Genomic DNA, 24,397 nt, shown 5'->3' on the forward strand with positions numbered 1-24,397 from the left:
AACGAAAAGGCTTCAAAATTATTTTAAATGCTTGGGGTGGGTTTTTTTTTAGCTTCGTTTCCGGATTCGTTTTTCGGCCCGGTTTCGGGTTTCCTCGTTTCGTTTTTCGAAAAAACGAAACGAGAAACCCGAATTGTACCACGAAGTATCCGAACCGAAAAACGACCCGGTAGGAAAAAACGAAGCACATCTCTAATGTACGACTGCAGCATTGAGCTCCTGGAAGGAGCCATGTATCCATGTAAATGGATTTACCCTCTGTCTCTCGCAGATACTCGGGCCATGTCCGCCTGCATTAAGTTGAATCTGGAATGTGAATTTATTCCTCTACTTCCTCTCCAGCAGGGGGCTGTGTTCTTCATTGCAAAGACAGATGGATGTCTGAGGCCGTGCATAGATTACGCAGTCTGAAAGCCATCACTAAGAAATACCGTTATCCATTACCTCTAAGAGCAGAGTTCTTTGACCGCCGACAGGGCACTAAGATTTCCACAAAGTTGGATCTCAGGAATGCATATGACCTTATTCGCATCAAGGCTGGTGATGAATGGAACTGCATTTAACACTTGCAATGGACACTATCAGTATTTTATCATATCCTCTGGGCTTTGCAACGCTCCAGCTGTCTTCTAGAAAATGGTCAACAAGATCTTTCACAACCTACTACACACCTATACGATGGTATACTTGAATGATATATTGATCGTCTCACCAAAGAGACATTTGCATCATCCTGCAACACCTGCAAGAGAATAATCTCTACGCCAAACTTGAAAAATGTCTCTTTGAACAAGAGGAACTTTCTTTTCTTGGTACCTAGTCTCACAAGAGAGATTTTGGATGAACTCAGCCAAGATAAAAGCCATCATGGACCAGCCTTGCCTCATAGGGCTCCAGGCCTTACAAAGATTTCTGGGATTTGCTAATTATTACCCTCAGTGTATACCATATTACTCATCTGTGGCAGTTTCCCTTACTGCCCTTACTGTAAGGGTGCCAGCTCCAAGGATTGGGCACTTGAGGCTATTGAAGCATTTCAAAAACTAAATAATACTTTTGCTGATGAACCTTGCCTGTGCCACCCAAATTTCACATCACCCTTCTTCTTAGAGGTAGATGCCTCTATCCTGGGGTAGGGGCTGTCCTCAGTCAACACACTCCAGAAGGGATACTTTGCCTGTGTTCCTTCTTTTCAAATAAGTTTTCTTTTGCTGAATGCAACTACAGAATCTGAGATTGTGAGCTCCTAGTGGTCAAATTAGCTCTCAAAGAATGGCATCATTTACTTGAAGGAGCTGAACACCAGAGTACAATATACACATACCAAAAGAATCTTGAGCATCTACATCAAGCTCAGCAGCTTAATGTTCTTTGCCCACTTCGAGTTTGAATTATGATATCGCCGAGCATTCAAGAACCAATAGGTAGACACCATCTCTTGATCCTTCTAGACTGAGGATGTTCCAGAACCTCCCAGGCACATCATCAATCCTGCTAAAATACTTCTGGCCACTATGCTAACTGTCCCTCCAGAGAACATGGTTGTACCTTCCAAACTGCATGTCAAAATGGACCCATGACTCCCATGTCACAGGTCATCCTGGTCGGGCACAAATCTTTGAATTACTCCAATGATACTTCTGGTGGCTCCAAATGAAGCCTGAATGCCGCCTACCTACAACCCTAACTACCTCGGACCTTCTCTTCTGCCATCAGCAGAGACCCTATCTAAGTCATGCTGGCCCCGGCATCCAAAAACTCAACCTGAGGGAAACAAGGTGGTGAAGGTCCTGGCTGGTCTCTGCTTTGCCTGAGTCTGCCTGCCAATGGTGGGAACCTGAAGGCCTCCTCCCTGCAGGTAGTCAATCTTGCCTTGGCCCAAAGGTCCACATAACTCTGTGCCCACATATTTGATTAACCAATTCTAGGACCTGTTCCAAAACCCATGTACCACTTCATAATCCCATCACATATGTAACTACCTCTTTGTCCACACCCCTGCCAACAAATTGGACTGCTGGTACTAAATTTAGAAAAGAAAAGGGGTGTACGATGTAAGCAATGTAACAACCTGAGCAAAGCTCACAACTCTTACAATAGAAAGAGATCTTGTTAGACACTCTGCAGATTTGTTTCCAGTCCCTTATGTAATGGCCCTCCTGACTCATTATTTTATTTATTTATTTGGTGTTTTTCTATACCGGCATTCGCGATAGGTATCACAACATGCTGGTTTACATTTAACAAGGGGGGTGTAAAATGAAGATACAATAAAAATTAAGGGATGGTCCCAGGAAACAAGATGGAAGCCGATCCACTATGCACAGTAGCAACCAAGAAATGAAGTTCGGTAAAACCAGGGATTCTTTATTATCGCAATATGTAGTGAACAATAAAGCCCGACTCTGGCCGAGTTTCACTCAGGTAATCGAGTTGCCTCAGGGGCTGTGGTGATCAGATCAACTTTCTCAATGGTGTTTAAAAGACACATTCATTTTTCCTTTTTTAGACACTTTGTGTTAAAGCTTCTAACCACTACAATGGGTGAAGAAATGCACCGTCCTACCAAGCTGGCTATTTTTTTTTTTTTAATATGACTTGCTGAAAATGGCCCTTTTAATGTGTGTCTCACTGACACCACTTAAAATCTACCACTTCTTGTTCTGCTTTCCTATGCATAAAATGGTCAATTCAGTTTTGTTAAGTTGAAATGTAAGTGGGATCAGAGCACATTGTGATCTCATTGAGCATTTTGCAAGTTGCTGTTAGTGCTGTAGTTAAATAAGGAAACGAGACATAATGAAATATTTATGCATCTTCTTGTTTTATTTTAAGGCAAATTGATAGTGAATATTCACAGGGCTGCAATATACCTGTTGCCTAAATGATTGATTTCTTGACATGCTAATAACAACAAAGCAATGCTGAGTGGTAAAGAAGCTGACTAAATATTCATATCTTACACTAGCCATAGTGGAGTACACCATTACTCTAAAAAGCTCTCTAAGTAGTTAAGGTATGTTCAGCCCAAAGCATAATTGATAGATGTGTAATTTACACTGCATCTCACAAATAGCCTTTCTTGTTTATTTTTTTTCTAGCAGCTTCATCATACTGCTTCATCTCTTAAATATTGTAAACTGCTTGCTACCAAGTCAAGGTTGGTTCCCAAATGTGTTTTTTTTTGCTGCTACTTTAATTTTATTAAAATTAATCAGAATTTTTAAATTCAATACACATTGATCAGCAAATGTTGAAGGGAGTGTGTTTAGCATGACCCAACCATCTGAAAGGCAGAAATATATAGTTTGACAATTAAACAAGGTTAACGGCATTACCTTCTCGTTGCAGTACACCGGCGGGGCATTGATGATGCAACACGTGCTTGCTAAATCTGCTTGCTTCTCGACCAACTCTGAAATCTCAGTGGATGTCGCTGTGGGTGTCCTCTTACGAAATTTTTGTCTTAACCTGCACAGTGTTTAAAACAAGATGGGTGTTTTCCAATATTAATACCTGTCTCATACATGTTGTAACAGAACAGAGACCAGAGCTTGGGGAATGCTAGCCAATAGAGATGTGAATCGTGTCCTCGATCGTCTTAACGATCGATTTCGGCTGGGAGGGGGAGGGAATCGTATCGTCGCCGTTTGGGTGTTTAGAGTATCGTGAAAATCGTTAAAATCGTGAACCGGCACACTAAAACCCCCTAAAACCCACCCCCGACCCTTTAAATTAAATCCCCCACCCTCCTGAACCCCCCCCCAAATGCCTTAAATTACCTGGGGGTCCAGTGGCGGTCCGTAGCTAAATCGGGGGAAGGGGGAGGGCAGGAAAACCGGCACATTAAAACACCCTAAAACCCACCCCCGACCCTTTAAATTAAATCCCCCACCCTCCCGAACCCCCCCCCAAATGCCTTAAATTACCTGGGGGTCCAGCGGCGGTCCGTAGCTAAATCGGGGGAAGGGGGAGGGCAGGAAAACCGGCACACTAAAACACCCCGAACCCCCCCCAAATGCCTTAAATTTACCTGGGGGTCCAGCGGCGGTCCGGAACGGTCTCCTGCAATTGAATCATGTTGTCTTCAGCCGGCGCCATTCTGCGCCGCCATTTTGCAAAATGGCGGCGCAAAATGGCGGCGGCCATAGACCAACATGATTCGACTGCAGGAGGTCGTTCCAGACCCCCGCTTGACTTTTGGCAAGTCTTGTGGGGGTCAGGAGGCCCCCCCAAGCTGGCCAAAAGTCCCTGGGGGTCCAGCGGGGGTCCGGGAGCGATTTCCTGCCACGAATCGTTTTCCGTACGGAAAATGGCGCCGGCAGGAGATCGACTGCAGGAGGTCCTTCAGCCGGGGTCCGGAACCCCCGCTGAACGACCTCCTGCAGCCGCCATTTTCCGTACGGAAAACGATGCGCGTAAAGCCCCGTGATGCATGTAAGTCCCGGGGCTTCGGGAAAGGGGTGGGATGGTCCGGGGGGGGGGGGGGGGGGGGGAAAGCAGGGCAGGGCTAGAGGATCCTGGCACAGCGGCCATTTGTCACTGTGCTGGGGGATCACGTGCCAGCAGGGTGCCGGCGTGCACAACCTGCGCCTGCCCTGAGGCAGGCGCAAAAGGTAGGATAACCATTTTTGGGGGTTTTGGATAGGGCTAGGGGGTGGGGAGGTAAGATTAGGGGGTAGGAAGGTTAGATTAGGGGGTAGGAAAGTTTCCTCCCAGGCCGCTCCTAAATTGGAGCAGATAGGGAGGGAACTGCAGAAGGCCGTGGGAGTCGGAGCGTTGGAGGGAACTTTTCTTTCGGTCCCCCCCACCTTCCCCTCCCTTCCCCTATCTAACTCACCCCCCAGCCCTACCTAAATCCCCCCTACCTTATTTTATTTTTTACGCCTGCCTGTTGCAGGCATATCTTGTGCTCGCCGGCCAGCTGCTGTGCCGGAGGACTCGGGACCGCCCCTGGATCGTCGCCATGCCCACGGACCATCGCCCCAGCCCTGGCCCCGCTCCAGCACGCCCCTTTTTCAAAGCGCTGGGACATATGCGCGTCCCAGGGCTTGCACGCGCCACCGAGCCTATGCAAAATGGGCTCGGTGTGCGTAGGGGTAGGTTTTCGGGGGTTATGCGTGTAACCCTTTGAAAATCTACCCCACACTGAGCAGAAAATTTCAATGTATTATCAACAATGACACCTAGATCCATTTCCTGAATGTTGACTCGTAATGTGGAACCTTACATTGTGTACCTATAATTTGGGTTACTCTTCCCTAAGTTCCTCATTTTGCACTTGTCCACATTAAATTTCATTTTCCATTTGTATGACCACCAGTCTCCCAGTTTTGTAAGTTCCTCATGCAATTTCTCACAGTTCTCTTGTGATTTAACAACTTTGAATAATTTTGTGTCATCGACAAATTTGATCACCTCACTTGTTGTTCCCATTTACAAACCTTTTATAAATATATTAAAAAGCATTGGTTCCAGAACCAATGCTGGGGTGCTCCATGGAAGAAAAACTAAGTGAATACTTTGCTTTGGTGTTTACAAATGAAGATATTGCAGAGATACCTTTTCCAAAGCTAGTTTTCAAGGGTGATGATTCAGATGAACTGAACCAAATCACAATGAACCTGGAAGATTAGTAGGTCAGATAGACAAAGAAAAGAGTCATAAATCATTTGGACTGGATGGTTTACACCCCAGGGTTATGAAAACTAAAAAAATGAAATTTCATATCTATTACTAATAATTTGTAAACTATCATTAAAATCATCAATTGTACCTGAAGGCTGGAAGGTGGCCATTGTAACCCTGATATTTAAAAAGTGCTCCAGAGGTGATCCAGAAACTATAGACTGGTGAGCCTGACTTCCGTATCTGGAAAAATTGTGGAAACTATTCTAAAGAGCAAAATCACAGAAATATAGAAAGACATACTTTAATGGAACACTTCCAGCATGGATTTACTCAAGGAAATCTTGCCTCACAAATCTGCTACATTTTTTTTTGAAGGGGTTAGTAAACATGTAGATAAAGGTGAATCAGTAGATATAATGTATTTGTTTTTTTAGAAGATGTTTTACAAAGTACCCCATGAGAGGCTTCTAAGAAAATTTAAAAAAGTCATGACAATAGGCAATGAACCTTTGTGGATTGCAAACTAGTGAAAAGAGAGGAAAAAGAGTAGGATTAAATTGTCAGTTTTCTCAGTGGAGAGAGGAAAACAGTTGAGTGCCTCAGGGACTCTACTTGGACCGCTGCTTTTTAATATATTTATAAGTGATCTGCACAGGGGAATGACGAGTGTAGTGATCAAATTTGCAAATGACACAAAATTATTCAGAGTAGTTAAACCATAAGCAGATAGTGATAAATTGCAGGAGGACCTTGCAAGACTGGAAGACTGGACGTTCAAATGGCAGATGAAATTTAATGTGGATAAGTGCAAGTTGATGTATATAGGGAAAAATAACCCATGCTGTAGCTACTAGAGATGTGAATCGGAACCGGAACTGGTTCGGATTGCGGTTCCGATTCACATGTGGTTTTTTTTTCATCGGGCCCGATCGCGGTTTTGTTTATCGGCTGCACCTGAGCCGATAAACAAAAAACCCACCCCGATCCTTTAAAACTAATCCCTTTGCTTCCTCCATGCTCCCGACCCTCCCCCAAAAACATTTCACAGGTATCTGGTGGTCCAGTGGGGGTCCCAGGAGCGATCTCCCGCTCCCGGGCCGTCGGCTGCCACTAATCAAAATGGTGCCAATGGCCCTTTGCCCTTACCATGTGACAGGGTATCTGTGTCATTGACCGGCCCCTGTCACTTGGAGGGAGCACTGGATGGCCGGCACCATCTTTAAAAATGCCACCTGTTAGTGCATAGAAGGACGCTATTGTGGTCAATTCTGGGCTTGTGGGAGCGAAAAAGAAGCGGTGCCTGCTAGTGGGAGGAAATGCTAGCAGGCAGAGCTTTTGCCACGCACCGCTTCTTTTTCGCTCCCACCAGCCCAGAATTGACCACAATAGCGTCCTTCTCCGCACTAACAGAACTTTGGTTCCTGAAGCTCCCTGAAGAAGGAGTAACACACTCTGAAACACTGCCGTGTCGGAGGACAGTCTTCAGGATTACATACACTGACAGTGGATTCAAGCTAAGTGCACGTATCAGTAGTCATACATTCAGTGCCTGATCTTGTGCTATAGCTCCGGATGGAGAATATCAAGACTTCTTACGACCTATGATTAGTCAAGCCCAGAGCTTCATGGGCTTCATATATAAGCCGAAAGCTTCTAGAGGCAATTTATGATGGTCGTAAGATACCTCAACAAGAGCTCCCTCTTATATAGATGAATCTAATATTTTGTGATTATTTCATATTTTCAAGCTATTTCTTTTGGGGTTTCCAATTGTGCTGGTTCTTAAATTATTCGTGAAGCACATCTTTCACCTCAACGGCATGCCCAAACACATTCTGTCTGATAGAGGCATCAGGTTTACTGCAAACATCTGGAGAACTCTGTGTCGGAAGTTTGACATCGAATTGGACCTGACCTCAGCCTACCACCCGCAGACCAATGGCCAAACAGAGCGAATGAATTGGACACTCAAACAATTCTTACGATCATATATGAATACTAGACAAAGTGACTGGGCAGAATTACTTCCTTGCACCAAATTCACCCTAAACTCACATCCAGCTGCTGCCACGGGATCAACACCCTTTCAAGTGGTATATGGCCGCCAACCATTACCTCCATTACCTCTGCCACTCTCCATAACGTCTCCAGCAGCTCAAGCCACTGCAATGGAATTACAACAATTGTGGAAACAGACTAAAGATCTACTCCTCAAGGTGGAAGAAAGAGCCAAAAAGACTTACGATGCTCGCCACAGGAAGGCTCCTTAATTTCAGCCTGGGGATAAGGTATGGCTTAGTACAAAGTTCCTCCGCTTAAAGCTGCCCTCTGCACGTTTTGCTCCACGTCACGTCAGACCTTTGGTCGTCTTCCGATGCCTTGGGAATTTGACTTACAGTTTGAAGCTACCGCCATCCATGAACATTCATAATGCCTTTCATGTGGCCCTATTGAAACCTCTCGTACTGCCTGAATTTTCCAGCAAAGCTCCGGAACCAACACCGCTTGATGCAGAAGAAGATATTGCATATACCGTTGATGACATCCTGGATGTATGCAAGAGAGGTAAATGATGGGAGTACCTTATCTCTTGGAAGGGATACAGACCGGAGGAGAACTCCTGAGAGCCCATGGCCAATATCCTGCATAAAGACATGCTCCGTTGCTTCCATCAGTCTCGTCCTCGTAAGCTGAAACCCCCTGGGGGGTCCCTTGGAAGGGGGTACTGTTGTACCCTCTATTGCTTTTTTCTGCCTGACTCAGTCCATTTTGGTAAGATGGCTTCCTCTGCTTCTCCACACCGAACCCTCTGGTGTTCCCGGTCTGGCATGGGTGATTGTGTTCATCATCTTTCTCCAGGAGTCACCTAGGGCATGCGTGTGCGCAGCCCCGTCCTTTACGTGCATCTTGGTGGGAACCTCGGGGGTATCCCTACCGCATGATGTCACTAGCTCGGGTATTTAAACTCCATTCACGATTCCTAATACTAGTTAGCAAGGAATCTTCCATGCTGATCTCTCCACGTTACCAGATGCTCCCGCTGTGTGTACTCTCGCTCCAGGATGACTTAGGTACCTGCTCCTCGGGGACCTTGCCTTGCTCCTCTTTACCCTCTGGGATTATTTGCTACCAACAAGGACGCCTAAGGTACCCACTCCTTGGGGGCCTTGCCTTGCTCCTATCTACCTTTCGGGGTTGCCTATCTATTACCAGGACACCTACAGTACCCGCTCCTCGGGGCCTTGTTTGTCCGAGACCTCCACTCCTCGGGGCTCTCCTACTACTACTACCAGCATCAGAGTGAGTTCTGCTGCTCATCTCTCTCTCCATAGACCCTTGGCCTACCCTGCAACGCGGGCCTGGTGAGACTGTGGAACTGCCGTTTCCTCCCTGCAACCTACAGATGGAACATTGCCATCTGGTGTCTCCTCTCCTAGCTGGAATCATCACCCGTTCCTCAGGTTATCATCTACATTGCAGTACAATAAAGCTATATCTCTGTGTCCATCTCTGCCTTGAGCTAGCCTATCGCTGCAAGTCCCCACAGGGCTCCGCCCTGAGGGGAGGTGTCATCTCTTACAGCGACCAAGGGCCCACGTTTCAATGTCCAAAGTACAACACTTTCCTTAATTTCTCTCTTTGTTTTCTGCTCTAAATTTCTTCCTTACATCAGCTTCACTTCATGCTCTCTATTCTTTCACATCTGGATCTCACCCCTCTTCATCTCTCGCTTCTATCCTTCATCTTTCTCTCTCCATTTCTCTCTGTATCAATGTCACTTTCTCAACTCTCCCCTCCATTGTTCCTCTCACTCTTCATCTCCCCTTACTTAGTTGCTCCCCCCATCAATTTCCTGATATCTCCTCCAACAGCACACCACTCCCTACCATCTCACATTGATTTTCTAACCCTCTCTCAAACATTTCTTTTTTCTCATGTCCTCTCACATTCTTCCATCCCTTTCCTTTGTCTTCCTCTGCCCCATTATCCCTACTCTGACTCTTATCCCCAATTAACCCTTCTCATAATTTTTACCATCGTTCTATCTCTGATTTTACTCTCACCCCCCCCCCCCCCAGGCTTTCCCTTGCATATTCTTTCTCCCAATATCCTCTCTGGATCTCTATCATCCATCTCTATCATCCACTATCACCCCTTATGGCTCTCACACCCTAACCCCCCCCCCCCCTATCACTCTTAAACTGATCTTTCTCTCAATTTCTGGATCTGAATCTCTCACCCCCTCCACACCTATCACACCTCTGGCTTTCTCTCACCACTTCCCATTCCCATCATACCTCTGGCTCTCTTCCCCTCCCCTCATCACCAGTTCTGGCTTTTCCATCACACACATCCACTATCACCACTTCTGCCCTACTCACACCCCATCTCTGACTCTCTTCATTCCCATCACCAATTCTGGCTTTCTTTCAGCACAGACCCTCCCCCTCTGACTCTCTCTTCCACCTCATTGCCATCTGCTCTTTTGTACCCCCTCCCCTTATATTATGCCCCTTCACTCCCCACACATTTCTTGTTTTTCCATGTAATTCTAATGAACCTCTTATATTCTTGTTCTCTCTCATCACCTCAGACAGTCCAAGTTTGCATCGCTGATTTAAGAACATAAGAACATGCCATACTGGGTCAGACCAAGGGTCCATCAAGCCCAGCATTCTGTTTCCAAAAGTGGCCAATCCAGGCCATAAGAACCTGGCAAGCACCCAAAAACTAAGTATATTCCATTTTATTGTTGCTAGTAATAGCAGTGGCTATTTTTCTAAGTCAACTTGATTAATAGCAGGTAATGAACTTCTCCTCCAAGAACCTATCCAATCCTTTTTTAAACACAGCTATGCTAACTGCACTAACCACATCCTCTGGCAACAAATTCCAGAGTTTAATTGTGCGTTGAGTGAAAAAGAACTTTCTCTGATTAGTTTTAAATGTGCCACATGCTAACTTCATGGAGTGCCTCCCAGTCTTTCTATTATCTGAAAGAGTAAATATCCGATTCACATCTATCTGTTCAAGACCTCTCATGATTTTAAACACCTCTATCATATCCCCCCTCAGCCATCTCTTCTCCAAGCTGAAAAGTCCTAACCTCTTTAGTCTTTCCTCATAGGGGAGCTGTTCCATTCCCCTTATCATTGTGGTCGCCCTTCTCTGTACCTTCTCCATCGCAATTATATCTTTTTTGAGATGCGGAGACCAGAATTGTACAGTTTCCTGGAGAGGGGAGAGAATTTTCTTTTCACCTCTCTTTCTTGTGCTGCCCACAGCATTCAATTCCTCCATCTTTGTCAACATTTATCCTCTCCCATCACCCCCTCTCCCATCACCAGTATTCACCATCCCTTCTTCACCTCACCCCCTTTCAGCAATAACTTACTATCCTTCCCCATCAATCATTTACAGTTCACTGAGTGTGCTCTAGGATGCCTCTTTCCTCCTTCCTCCTTCCTCACTCTGACCTCAGCTGAATCCTGACTCCTGCAAATCAGACTGTGGCAGTATCAGCATCTGATGCAGCCCATCCCCTTCTGTTGAAACAAGGGGCTAGGGTGGGAGGGAAAGAGACTAGAGCACAGGACACAGCAGAACAGAAAACACATTGCACTGCTCCCTTGTCCAACCTCTGTGCTCCTATTTCTCTCCATATGATGCCTGCACTGTATGATCAGTCTCGCCCCTTCCTGTGGGGATAGGAGTGGGAAGGGGTGAGTATGAAGCAGACACTGTAGAGAAGAATACAATTGCTCTGCACCCTACAGAGAAGTACATAGAATAGCTGTTTTAGATTCAAGGCACTAGCAAATAGAGTCAGAGTGGGATCCCTGTGTGCTCATATCTACTAACACCCCTGCCATGGACTTTTGCATCTACTTTTTGTGGGATAGATTTTCTATGGAAAATAATGCACGGAGACTTGAAAATACACTCTATGCATTTTATTTCATGAATGCAGCTAAATGCATGCACTCTATGGAAGCCCTTGCATACTTTTAACTGAATTGAGGCAGGGCAATTTTCAGACAGTTTATGCATGTAAATCACTATGTGCATGTGTAAATAGCTTTGAAAACTGTTCTGTTATTGCCTACACCTTCTGTTATTAAACAGCTTGTACCACCAATCTGATACAGGACATTGTGCCACATATATCTGGCACAATGTCCTGTTTAGTTTCTGTTGTTCTTTGACTATATTCAAGTGTTATGGACTTTAAGACAGAATATAGTGAAATTAGTATGGATCAGTTGTCAAAAAGAACAAAAAATGCATTTTGTATTACACAGGTTTAAATAAAGGGAGAAGGAGAAATCGATGCTAGGGAAGTGCTTGGTTAAACATCAATATTGTACTCTTAATTAAAATAAAAAATGATATGATATGCCCAGAACCTAACTTATACCTTTTTTTGAAATCGGTGAATGTATAGTTGTTGTAATCTTCACACAATGCATTTGCCTCAGCTAGGAACTTAAAAATCTCTGCCCTTAGCTGTGGTCTCTGCAATGAAAAATGAGAAGAATGTCTCCTGAAATTCAATGTTCCGCTACAAGGTTCGTATGAGTAGATTATCACAAATTCTAAAAATTAATAAATCAAACCAGATTCTTTGTGCTATTACAGATCTCACAGTCCATTTGGGAATCAGTGACCTGGCCATAAATGAAGTCATTAAAGTACAGAGAGATTTCCAGACTTAAGGGAAGAGGGTCAAGTATTGGGCAAAGACAGTAGCATTTACCTGTTCATGGTAAGGGAGCTTTATTTATGTACTTTTTTCATTTAAAAGTTTTTATATACTGCTAATAAGATTAAAATAATCCATCTAGGCGGTTTACAGTAGCACATTGGTCATATCACCAATTTTAACAGTTGCAGGTCAAGGCAGCAGTGATATGACTGATTGTGCTTCCTGGAAGGCATGAGGTAACCTGTACAGAGTAGCAGTTGCAACCTCAAAAGGGACACAATGGGATTGGGAGTGGATTCCATTTTGGAATTTGATCTACTTTGGGAAAATGCTAATAAAATCACAGCTGGGCAGACCTGATGGGCCTTTGTCTATTTATTTATTTATAAGGTTTTGTATACCTGCGTTCGAAAATACATCACAATGGTTTACAGAAAAAAACATAAAACAAATAACAAAACAGTATATAAAACTACATTATTCGTCTAAAAGACTGGATACAATCATTTAAAATCACAGGTAAACAAGACAATAATTCGGAACTCTTATTGTTAGTGACCCTTTTTTTGATCTTCCAGGTAGGCTCGCTCGAAGAGCCAGGTTTTTAGGCCTTTGTGGTCTTTATCTGCCATAATTTACTATCTTGCTATGTTAATACATGTTGAAAAAATAAAAAATTCTTGGTTGCTGTAACACTATATAGATTGACACTTCTATGGGGCAAAATGCATCTTCCAGAAATTATTTCTCTGCTTTTCTGTCAAAATACCCCGTCTCCCCCGTATTGTGATGGCACATGATTAAGTTGTAATCTATACCACTCATTCTACCATTATCGTGCCTTGCTGTAAACCGTTGTGATGGTTGACTAACTTAACGACGGTATAGAAGAGTTTTAAATACATAAATAAATAAATAAAAACCCTTAAACCTTTATTGCATGGGATTAGCGACAGCCAACATGGTAGGCCTGTCCAAATCTTCTGCAGCAATGTTACGGACAGGATCCTATTAACACTTCTTAGTCCATAGATTGCTACAACAAAGGTCCTGCATCTTGCAGTGTTTTCATGTGACAAAGAGCTGCTGTTATAATTGCATCAAGCAGCAGTAGTGACGTAAACACTGAATGCTAATATGTGGGAGATCCACGAGGAGCAGGGGTGGCCAACTCCATTCTCCAGAGCCACAAACCACCCAGACTTTCAGGATACCCACAATGACATGATTTGCATATGGTAGAGGCAGTGCATGCAAATCGCTCTTATGCTTATTCCTTGTGGCTATCCTGAAAACCTGGCCAGTTTGTGGCTCTGGAGGACCGGACTTGACCACCCCTGATGTAGAGGTTGAGAACCCAGTGGCAGGAGCTTGCACTGGCGCTGGGAGGGAGTGTCAGTGACACTACTGACTGGTTTAAGAGCACACTTCTACTGGGGTCTTGAGGTAACCGCGGTCTATGTCTCTCAGCTAGAGGAAGAAGGAACAAAAATGGCAAATGAAATCCTTGGGTAGCAGGTAATGAAGTTTCTTGGCACCATATTCCCAGTCTGGTACTTCCAACTGAGCTGCTAGCCCAAAGGAACAGGAGAAACCTACCAGGCAGGAAATGGTTTAATCGGTTCAGGTTTAGAAGTATCACAGACATTAGATTATTGCTAATTACAAAACTATGAGGCCAATATAATATGATTGGCTAAGGTTAGCACACCTTTTAGCTTCTGTTTTAGTGTGTGGTACACTTTACTCACAATTTACTGGTCCTGAGATCCCGGGGTGCAGGAGTCCCATACTCCTGAGTCTGGAGTGGGTCACTGCACCCCCAAAACCTTAGGTCTGGTACGACACTGGCACAGTACTATAGACTAACACTATCCCCAGGAATGTGAGTTAACTTTATGTCAGGTCTGTTCCAAGAGTTAAATTTTCAGCATAAAATAAAATGAACTAAGCACTGGGGTACCCCAGTCCGGGCCCCCCACCCTCCACCCCACGAGCCGAAACCCTCTGCCCTAGGACTCTGAGTCGGAGACCTTCAGCCTCGGGTCAGGAGAGTCTCAACTCTCCCGTGCTGTCTTGGTGGGTGTGGAGTTGGTTTAATGAAACGGGTGGGGGATAGGTAGGAAGGGAGGGGGGCCAGGTTTGGGGCACTGTGGTTGTGGGGCAGAGCGGGGCTCTGGTTCAGGGATCCTGGGCTGGACCAGAGATCCTGCAATTATTTAACGTTAAGAATGTTAGTAAGGTTTGTGCACTTTTTGCCCTTTTTTAGTGCACCTGGACGCTGTAAAAAGGTTTGATAAGCTTAGTGCACCTTTTTGCTCCCAAGTCAGCACACATTTTGTCTTAGCACACTTTTTAAAATTTTTCATTAACCCCGGATGTATTTGCATACCAATTGCTTTCTGCATCAGTGGTTAACACGCTTTTTAATGCATGCGTAAAGAAAATATGTGCTAAACGTTCTCACACATTTTGTGTTACTCACATTTTGATTACATTGGGCTCTATGACAGGAACTGTGCACTTTTCCCACAGGTTGAGCAAGCCTTTTCCACAGCCACAACTTGTTAGCGGGTCATGTCATTCCGTTAAAGTTGGCAAAAAAAATGTGATTGTACTTTTATGTGGCTTGCTATAGTTGGCAGAAAGTTACAGAAATGATAGTGAATAAGTTATTTTTTTTTTAACTTATTGAAGTTTTGAAAGATTTTTGTAAAATATATTGGTGGGTTTTATTTTTTCCTCTGTCCCAGCTGTTAAAAAAAAAAACAAAACAAAAGGCAAGAAAAACAAAAATCTCATTACCTTATTCTCCAGACAGGTATTAGAATCCGCAGCAGCACAGCACTCATTCACAACCTGAACAGCAGCTTCATGCAGTCTGTCCACAAACACCTCTGGAAGCTTTGTGTTCCTCCGAGCAATCTCATAAGAATATCTAAAGAGTGCATTATGAGAAATGGAAAAAAAAAACTGCAGTTGTCTGTCTTTCTTTCTTGTTTCGGTTTCTTTTTATCGTTTTTTTTTTCTTGATTCTGCTTGCTTTTCATTCTTTGTACCCTTAGGGGTAGATTTTCAAAAAGGGCGCCCTCACGTACTTTTGTAGGCGCATCAGGCGCAAACAAAAGTACGCTGGATTTTAGTAGATACGCGCGTAGCCGCACGTATCTGCTAAAATCCTGGATTGGCGCGCGCAAGGCTACCGATTTCATGTAGCCGGCGCGCGCCGAGCCGCGCAGCCTACCTCCGTTCCCTCCGAGGCCGCTCCGAAATCGGAGCGGGCTCTGAGGGAATTCGCTAACGCCCTCCCCTCACCTTCCCCTCCCTTCCTCTACCTAACCCACCCCCCCGGCCCTGTCTAAACCCCCCCTACCTTTGTTGGGGGATTTACGCCTCCCAGAGGGAGAAGTAAATCCCCGCGCGCCAGCAGGCCGCTGGCGTGCCTAGACGCGACCCGGGGGCGGTTCTGGAGGGCGCGGCCACGCCCCCGGACCGCCCCAGGCCGAAACCATGCCCCGGGGCCCACCCCCGAAATGCCGCATCCCACCCTGAAAACGGCGCACCGCTCGGCCCCGCTCCCGACATGCCCCCGACACGCCCCCTCGGAAAACCCCGGGACTTACGCGAGTCCCGGGGCTCTGCGCGCGCCGGCAGGCCTATGTAAAATAGGCCTGCCGGCACGCAAGGCCCTGCTCGCGTAAATCCGGGCGGATTTACGCGAGCAGGGCTCTTAAAATCCGCCCCTTAGTACTTTATTTAGGCTGTTCTGGGAACTCATTTCTCGAAGGACATTCACAAATTAGAGGCAATTCAAAGGAGGTCCACCAAAATGGTGCATGGACTGTTCTAGAAAAGCCATTATAGGAAAGAGAAGTTAAAAAAAAATGCAAACATTCAAATATCTAGCCAATTTCAGTAAAGTGCCAGAAGGAAGTATTTTCCATAAAATCAAAAAGATGAAGGACAAGGGGTCATAACATAAAGCAGAAGGGAGAAAGGCTCAAAAAGAGCTGTGAGCAAATGCTTTTGTGTTGAGTTGGTGGTGGATATCTGGAAGAGAATTCAAGCAGAGGCTACGGGAGCCAAACCCATGGCAGAATCCAAGTAACCTTAGTGGCAGAGGGAGGGAGATAGACAGATCAAGTAAGATCTTTGACAACACAGTAGGAATGGAAGTAGCTTAATACTTAGAATAGCAGGCTAAGAACTGGGGAAGCTGGGGTGGAAATCCCACTTCTCCTACTGATGCCCCTTATGACTTTAGGCAAATAATTTCATCCTTCACTGTTCCAGGAACAAACCTAGGCCTAGATTTTCTAACCTACCGCGGTGTGAATCGCGCGGTACAGGGGGGGCGAAGCGGGGCGCGGGCCTGCGATAGCCGGCCGCGATCGCACCTCCATGGTACGATCGCTGCCAGCTTTCGCACCCAATAGCGCCATCGTAAAATGTGGTGCTATTGGGCGCGAAATTGGAAGTGAAAAGGCTCCTTACCTTTTCGTCGTCCACGCTGTCTTTGCGGCGTCCGCCCCGATTCCTCCCCTTTCGGTGGTTACTCCTCCCCGATCTAGCTAGCGCATGTGAAAAGGGACTTTTCGTGTGCGCTAGCTTTAGAAAATAACCCCCTTAGTAGTCCATTTAAAGGTTTTCTCCTATTCTGTTTCTATGAGAAAAAAGCTTAGTAAACAGTGCCCTTACGGCTGGATTTTAAATCGGCCACATGTTGAGATAGCCAGGTATTTTTAGCAGCACTCCTGCCAGAGTTAGCCGATTAAGTTCATCAGCTAACTCTGAATATCTGCTGCCCGCCCCAGGAATGCTTCTGACATATCAAGCTAAATTCTATCCAGATAAAGAGCTATCTGGCTAGAATTTAGCCAGACAAGTTGCCGAATGTCATGGCTAAGCTATTTAGATAGATAACTTTTTAGTTTTCCGTTCAAATGGCTTTTGAATATCTACTCCATTATGTAAGGAACCAAGGTTTTATTACCAGAAGGTTTAACTCAAAGGTCTGGGGAGGTACAGCGTGATTAGTGGCTGGTGCGTTTGTAGTCTTTATAAACTCCTGCCACCATCTCTGGGCATGAATTCCTCAGTTTGCTTTCTGGGGGACAGCATGTCTTTGCTGTCCTCGGGTTGTTTTCTGGGAGTTCCTGGGTAAGAATCGGTGACGGAGTGCCTTATCCTTATTTTTATCCAAGGTTTCGAAGCTTTTTTGGTTGTCTGAAGGGGAAGTTTTACTACCTTTCCTGCCTCATTCTTGGTTTTTTCTTTGAATAAGATTTTTTTTTCCCATTTTTTTGAATTTCACTGAGTACTCTATGGCCCAGGGACTCAGATTTTTTGTCATATGAAGGAAGAAGGGTCTTTCACCTAGAAAGACCCAAACAGCAGCTGTGTCATCACAGAGAAATCGATTCACATCCCTAGCCAGAGAGGAGGAGTTTGGAAATATTATTCACGAGTATTTTACTGCTGACTCAGGTAAGAAACACTTGGGAGGAGGAGGAGGAGGAGGAAGAAGTGTCAATTTGGTACTGTCAGAAGGAAGGAGAATAGGGAAGAATACAGGAGAGAGATTAGAACTGGGACTTTTCATTCTGTTAATTAATTTAGATCAAATTTGTAACCATTTTACAATGAAGAGAAGTAAATTACTAAAGGATTTGGCTTTTCAAATTGGACATTGTTGCTGGAAACAGGTGGTCACAAAATTATTAAGACCTCTGACTGTAAATCAACTGGATTCTAAACATCGGTGAGCTGTCAAGAACCTTTCATTCCATCTTAACGACCATCGGTAAAATTAAGTTGGAAATCATCTAGCTTCCAGCATAATTATCGCTGCTATCTGCCTCTGAGAGATAAATAGTGCTGTTTACATGGGACTAAAGGGGCAGTTTAAGATGTAAGCAATGCAAAAGGGGCATAGAAGTCAATCTCTCTCCTTGCAAGGAATCCTGGACTATTAGCGTGAGTCGATACACTTTGAGTATTGAACTCTTAATATTTGAACTGAGATAAGGGCACTTTGGCCCTCTATCCAGGTTTTCCCAGCCCCAGGGGGTTACACTTAGCTAATGTTGGCAGAAAAAGACCCAAGAGATCCATCCAGTAGGGATGTGAATCGTGTCCTCGATCGTCTTAACGATCGATTTCGGCTGGGAGGGGGAGGGAATCGTATTGTTGCCGTTTGGGGGGGTAAAATATCGTGAAAAATCGTGAAAAATCTAAAAATCGCAAAACCGGCACATTAAAACCCCCTAAAACCCACCCCCGACCCTTTAAATTAAATCCCCCACCCTCCCGAACCCCCCCCAAATGAGTTAAATAACCTGCGGGTCCGGCGGCGGTCCGGAACGGCAGCGGTCCGGAACGGGCTCCTGCTCCTGAATCTTGTTGTCTTCAGCCGGCGCCATTTTCCAAAATGGCGCCGAAAAATGGCGGCGGCCATAGACGAACACGATTGGACGGCAGGAGGTCCTTCCGGACCCCCGCTGGACTTTTGGCAAGTCTCGTGGGGGTCAGGAGGCCCCCCACAAGCTGGCCAAAAGTTCCTGGAGGTCCAGCGGGGGTCAGGGAGCGATTTCCCGCCGCGAATCGTTTTCGTACGGAAAATGATTCGCGGCGGGAAATCGCTCCCTGACCCCCGCTGGACCTCCAGGAACTTTTGGCCAGCTTGTGGGGGGCCTCCTGACCCCCACGAGACTTGCCAAAAGTCCAGCGGGGGTCCGGAAGGACCTCCTGCCGTCCAATCGTGTTCGTCTATGGCCGCCGCCATTTTTCGGCGCCATTTTGGAAAATGGCGCCGGCTGAAGACAACAAGATTCAGGAGCAGGAGCCCGTTCCGGACCGCTGCCGTTCCGGACCGCCGCTGGACCCGCAGGTTATTTAACTCATTTGGGGGGGGTTCGGGAGGGTGGGGGATTTAATTTAAAGGGTCGGGGGTGGGTTTTAGGGGGTTTTAGTGTGCCGGCTCACGATTCTAACGATTTATAACGATAAATCGTTAGAATCTCTATTGTATTGTGTTCCATAACGGTTTAAGACAATATTAAAATTATCGGACGATAATTTTAATCGTCCTAAAACGATTCACATCCCTACCATCCAGTCTGCCCAGCAAGTTTTTTTTTTAGGGAAATAACTGCTGCTCTGTACAGGTTATCTCCGTGCTTTCTATTGAGGATAGTAACTGCCATTCCGTGCAGGTTACCCGAAGTAGAAATATTACATCTAAAGTTAAATCAGGTTACCCCTTCTTCATTTTCATTCTTTAGCCATTAGAGATTCTTTGCATTTATCCCGAGCTCTTTTGAATTCCATTATAGTTCTTGTTTTCACCACCTCTTCTGGGCAGGCACTCCATGCAGCCACCACCCTGTTTGTGAAGACATATTTCCTGACAGCAGCAATAATTATGCTGGAAGCTAGATGATTTCCAACTTAATTTTACTGATGGTCGTTAAGATGGAATGAAAGGTTCTTGACAGCTCACCGATGTTTAGAATCCAGTTGATTTACAGTGAGAGGTCTTAATAAATTTGTGACACCTGTTTCCAGCAACAATGTCCAATTTGATAAGCCAAATCCTTTAGTAACTAACTTCTCCAGTCCAATTAGTGAATTTATCTGTTACTTCTCTTCATTGTAAAATGGTTAAAAATTTGATCTAAATTCCTTAACAGAATGAAAAGTCCCAGTTCTCATATTTGGCTAAATGCCTGAGGTTCCTGTGTCTACTCCCTTGGAGTTTCATATCATGACCCCTGGTTCTATAGATTTCTTTCCACTGGAAACAGTTTGATTGCTCTGTGTCATTACTACTATTGAGGTATGTAAAGGTCTGTATCATATCTCCCTGTCCCTTTTCTTCTCCAGGGTATACATATTTAGGTCCTCCAGCCTCTACTCATAAGTCTTTTGGTACAGATCCCACACCAGTTTAGTCACCCTCTCTGGACTGCTTTCATCCTGTCTCTATCCTTTCTGAGATATGCTTTCTAGAACTGAACACAGCATTTCAGGTGAGGCCTCACCAAACACCTGTAAAGGGGCATTATCACTTCCTTTAGAATGGGAGAAAATCCTTAAAAAAAAAAAAAAAAATCAGGCCCTTTGTTAGTTAAAATAAATTAAAAGGAGCTTCTGAGAGTCCCCAAATGCCTCATCAGTGCATCGCTGACCCAGGTGATGATGTTAGTCATGACCACAATATCAGTAAGGAATATTCATGTACAGAGTGTAAGATATGTGGCTTTTTGCATACAAGACACAGTAAAAACCAAAGCAGCAATGAACATTTGTCCCCAGTCCAAACATATGAAGAGAGATCTAGAAGGGAAAAAGGGCAGATTTCTCCATTTGAAATGTAAGGGAGGAAGAAGAAAGTGGAGAATGGAAAACCTTAAGGTTATATAGCTGGAAGCCTCCATCCTAAAGAGAGAGGATTGCCAACTCTGTCCTTTATCATGCGAATGCTTCTAGTAGTACATAGGACATGTGCAGGGAACATATTATTGAGTTTAACAAATAATGAATTAGCAGTAAAAGTTGTAGTGATGCATAATGAAGACCACTTTTTTTTTTGCCAGGTAAGCATTTCAAATATTGCATAGCACACAGTGGGTCAGATGTTTTAAAGCATTTTCCCCATTTTGGGTCTATGGGAAAATGCATAGTGCATCTGACCCTGTAGGAGGGATGTTTGTTGATAGTTTTCTGTGGCTGTGACATTAATTTGTTACAACTTGTTCAGAAATCCACAAACATTACTCAGTTTGGCTGTTGAGATTTAGCAGCTTACGTCAGTAGGGTGACATGTCTGTTGCATGTCACTAGACTTGCACCGTTCTGTCCCTCTTCAACTTTAAACCAGCTCTGTGTATAAACCATGCTAGGCATGGATCTTCCCCAGGGAAGGGGGTTACAGTAAAAATTATTCGTGAACCTCTGCTTGCAAGAGCTGCAGTTCTGCAGGAAGTTCAGCATACGTTTATCGGGTCATTTTCAAATCCATAACTGCAGACATGGGCTTTAATAAAATTGGCTGCTCTAGAGCTGGATGAAAACATGCATGCAGGGCCTGTAAGTAGATACTTTTATCTGCAGTGAGAAGGGACGTTCACGGGGGAGGCGGGTGGCGGCACTGGGGAGGGGTTTGCCTTTGCGCGCATACCTTTGAATTTTCAAAAGTATACCAGAAAAACTACCTGAACAAATTATCAAGTGTAAAAATGCATGCAGGGTAACTTTCCTCAGATAATTTTCCAAGTGAAAGTCTGTGCACCCTTCCCCTTTGAAAACTGGTGCAGCAATGCGGGCAGTTCCAAAATGAACCTCTTAAGGGTGATGCACTGCAGCTGATCTAGCGACGGGGCCCTGAGTTTCTCCAGATTGCGCCGATGATGAGAAAAAAAAAAAAAAAAGGAAAGGAAAGCTTTAAAAGAAATTGGGACCAGAATCTCTTTCCGTCGGTGACTAGTGGTGCCGTTCCAGAGAAAAAAAACCAAAACACAGGCGAAAATATAGTAAAATAAAACAGAAGTCAAAGGCTTAAAAAAATTAGCTATAATTCTCGAGCAGCAGAGCAGAAAAGGGCAAACCTCTTCCATGCAGGACCCACAGAGTGGTTCGATCGCTGATAAACCACTCTGCCTGGGCAGAATCTGAGCGGATGGAAGAGGGCTGAGGTCATGGCTGTACTCACTTGTTGTTCGCTTCCGGATGCTTGACTTTGTCGCAGAGCACCTTGCTCTTTGGGCTCTGGGGCGGTGACAGCGACAGAGGCTCAGCCGGGGGCATGGAGTAAAGACACATCAGGGTTTCGCCAAGCGTTTTCTTGCAGCACGTGGCAACCCTTTCGCTCTTGGACGATAACTTGTTGCAGACTTCTAGTGTGTATGCTGATATCTGTGAAGGGCACGTGCACAGTGTTAATCGAGGGCATTCACGCTGCTGTTTTAGGTATATTAGTTACATGCCACCAGTTCACTTTGGGGACTATTTAGCAAAGCACATGAATGCGTTAATGGGCGTTATTGGTAAATAGGCCTATTCAACAACAATGCACATTAATGTGCATTATCACATTTTGTTAATAGTCCTCTTTGTGTATTTTGGGATAACTGCTATCCATTTACTGTAAGTGTAACCCATGGCTACTTTTTGCAGTGGTTTCTTCCAGCACCCAAAGTAAGGATTGCTGATGGTCTGATCTTTTTATTTATTCATTTATTTTTTTTAATTTGAGCATGCTTCAGTTTTGGAGACACTCTGGAGGGAGCTTGCAGCCAGGATGGTTTCTTCCTACCTGGCATGCTCCTACGCGCGTATCTTATAAAATTTGGCGTACTTTTATTGCGCCTGGTGCGCGAACAAAAGTACGTGCTCGGGCTTTTTTTTAAATAAAATGTACCCCTATGTGTATATGTGAAATAAACAAGTTGGTTGGGCTCAACTGAAGGGTAGTCTCCTGGGTTGCTTGAAGTGCAAATGCATGAGAAGTGCAGTGGAGCCAGTGAGAAGGGACACACTTGGCACTTACCCCCAAGTCTGCAAGCTCCATGGAAGAGCAAGAGAGAGCAAGTTACATGAGGATACATTTTTCCTCAGTCAATTGCAGCTAATAACCACATTCAGAACAGAAAGAGGAGAAATGTGTCAAATAAACAATTATTAACCAGTTATAATTGCGTCTCCACGTCATGCCTCTGGGAGTGAGCAATAAGGAATGGACTATCCTGTTAGGATCCGCTGGATACTTCTGAGTTATCTGGATTGGCTACTGTTGGCGACAGGATACTGGGCTCAATGGACCAATGGTCAGCCCAGCATGGCAATTCTTATGTTCTTATGATTCCACAAACCTTATTATATTATGGTGGTGTTCTGACACAATCCTACTATTGCTGTTGTGTTGGTATCATTTAGTTTGTTTAAATGATGTTATTGGAAATATATATATTTATTTAAAAGTCTCTTGTAAACTGCTTATTCGTAGTGTGGTCGAAGCGATTTACAATTTAGGTAACACATACATAATTCAAAGGGTAAAAACATAGATATTGAAAATAAAATACATTTGATTGAAATCAAATAAAATAAAGTAAAAATTAATATTTTAAACAAAGCAAATAAAAAGTAACAAAATACAACATAATACAGGGGAAAGTATCATAGGTGGAATGGTGATATTAATCTGTGAATGTTAGATTGAAGGCAGTACAGCAGAGAGATGTTTTCATTTTTTTCTTGAATTCTTATGGATTAGATGTTGCTCTGAGAGTGGTTGGGAGGGAATTCCAAACTAGAGGACCTACTACTGAAAAGGCACATTTTCTTGTCATTTCTAGTCTCGCGATTTTATCTGTTGGAACCTCGAGGAGGTTTTTGTCTAATGACCATAAGTGATGCTGGGGTTGATATAAACAGAGAGTTGTACATAGATAGCTGATGGATTGTGGATTAAATTGATTATTAAGGTTAAGATTTTATAGTGAATTCTTTGTTTAATTGGAAACCAGTGTAGGTTTAGCAAAACTGGAATTATGTGGTCTTTAAATTTGGAGCCAGTTAGAAGTCAAGCAGCAGAATTTTGAATTAGTTGAAGCGGAAGAAGTGTTGAGGCTGGAAGGCCATTATATAAGGAATTACAGTAATCTAATCCGGAAAGAATACATGCTTGGAGTAAAATCATCTTGGAATAATAGAGGCTTGAGTCTTTTTAATGTTAAGTTTGTAAAATGAGGTTTTTGTTAATTTTGATATATTTTCTGACATTGACAGTTTTGAGTCCATGATAACTCCTAGATTACGTACGTGCTTGTGTGGTAATTGGAATGGAGTAAGAATTAAATGTAAAATGTGGCGGGGGTGAGCATGAAAAATGTGGAATGGTTGATATGTATATTAGTTATGTTTTTGCGTCATTAAATTTTAGTCTGTTATGTGTGAGCCAGGTTTTTATTGTATTCAAGTATAAGGTAATTAATGAAAAGGTGTGTGCCCATGAGGAAGTGTAGGGGATGAGCAACTGTATATTGTCGGCATAGATTT

The 24,397-nt window shown here is 44.3% G+C and overlaps 1 protein-coding gene across 1 annotated transcript in view; it reads right to left on the bottom strand.

Moving 5' to 3' along the window:
* The window catches only part of GC (GC vitamin D binding protein), a 211,483-nt gene that overhangs the window by 15,300 nt on the left and 171,786 nt on the right, over positions 1-24,397 (bottom strand). The window contains exons 8-11 of the mRNA XM_029598735.1: positions 22,050-22,252; positions 15,143-15,275; positions 12,050-12,147; positions 3,339-3,471 (exon numbers count right to left, since the gene is read on the bottom strand). Of these exons, the coding sequence (XP_029454595.1) occupies positions 3,339-3,471; positions 12,050-12,147; positions 15,143-15,275; positions 22,050-22,252 (567 nt within the window). The remainder of the gene's footprint in view (positions 1-3,338; positions 3,472-12,049; positions 12,148-15,142; positions 15,276-22,049; positions 22,253-24,397) is intronic.

This window comes from Rhinatrema bivittatum, chromosome 1, assembly GCF_901001135.1.
Source record: "Rhinatrema bivittatum chromosome 1, aRhiBiv1.1, whole genome shotgun sequence".
In the NCBI taxonomy this organism is placed as follows: domain Eukaryota; kingdom Metazoa; phylum Chordata; class Amphibia; order Gymnophiona; family Rhinatrematidae; genus Rhinatrema; species Rhinatrema bivittatum.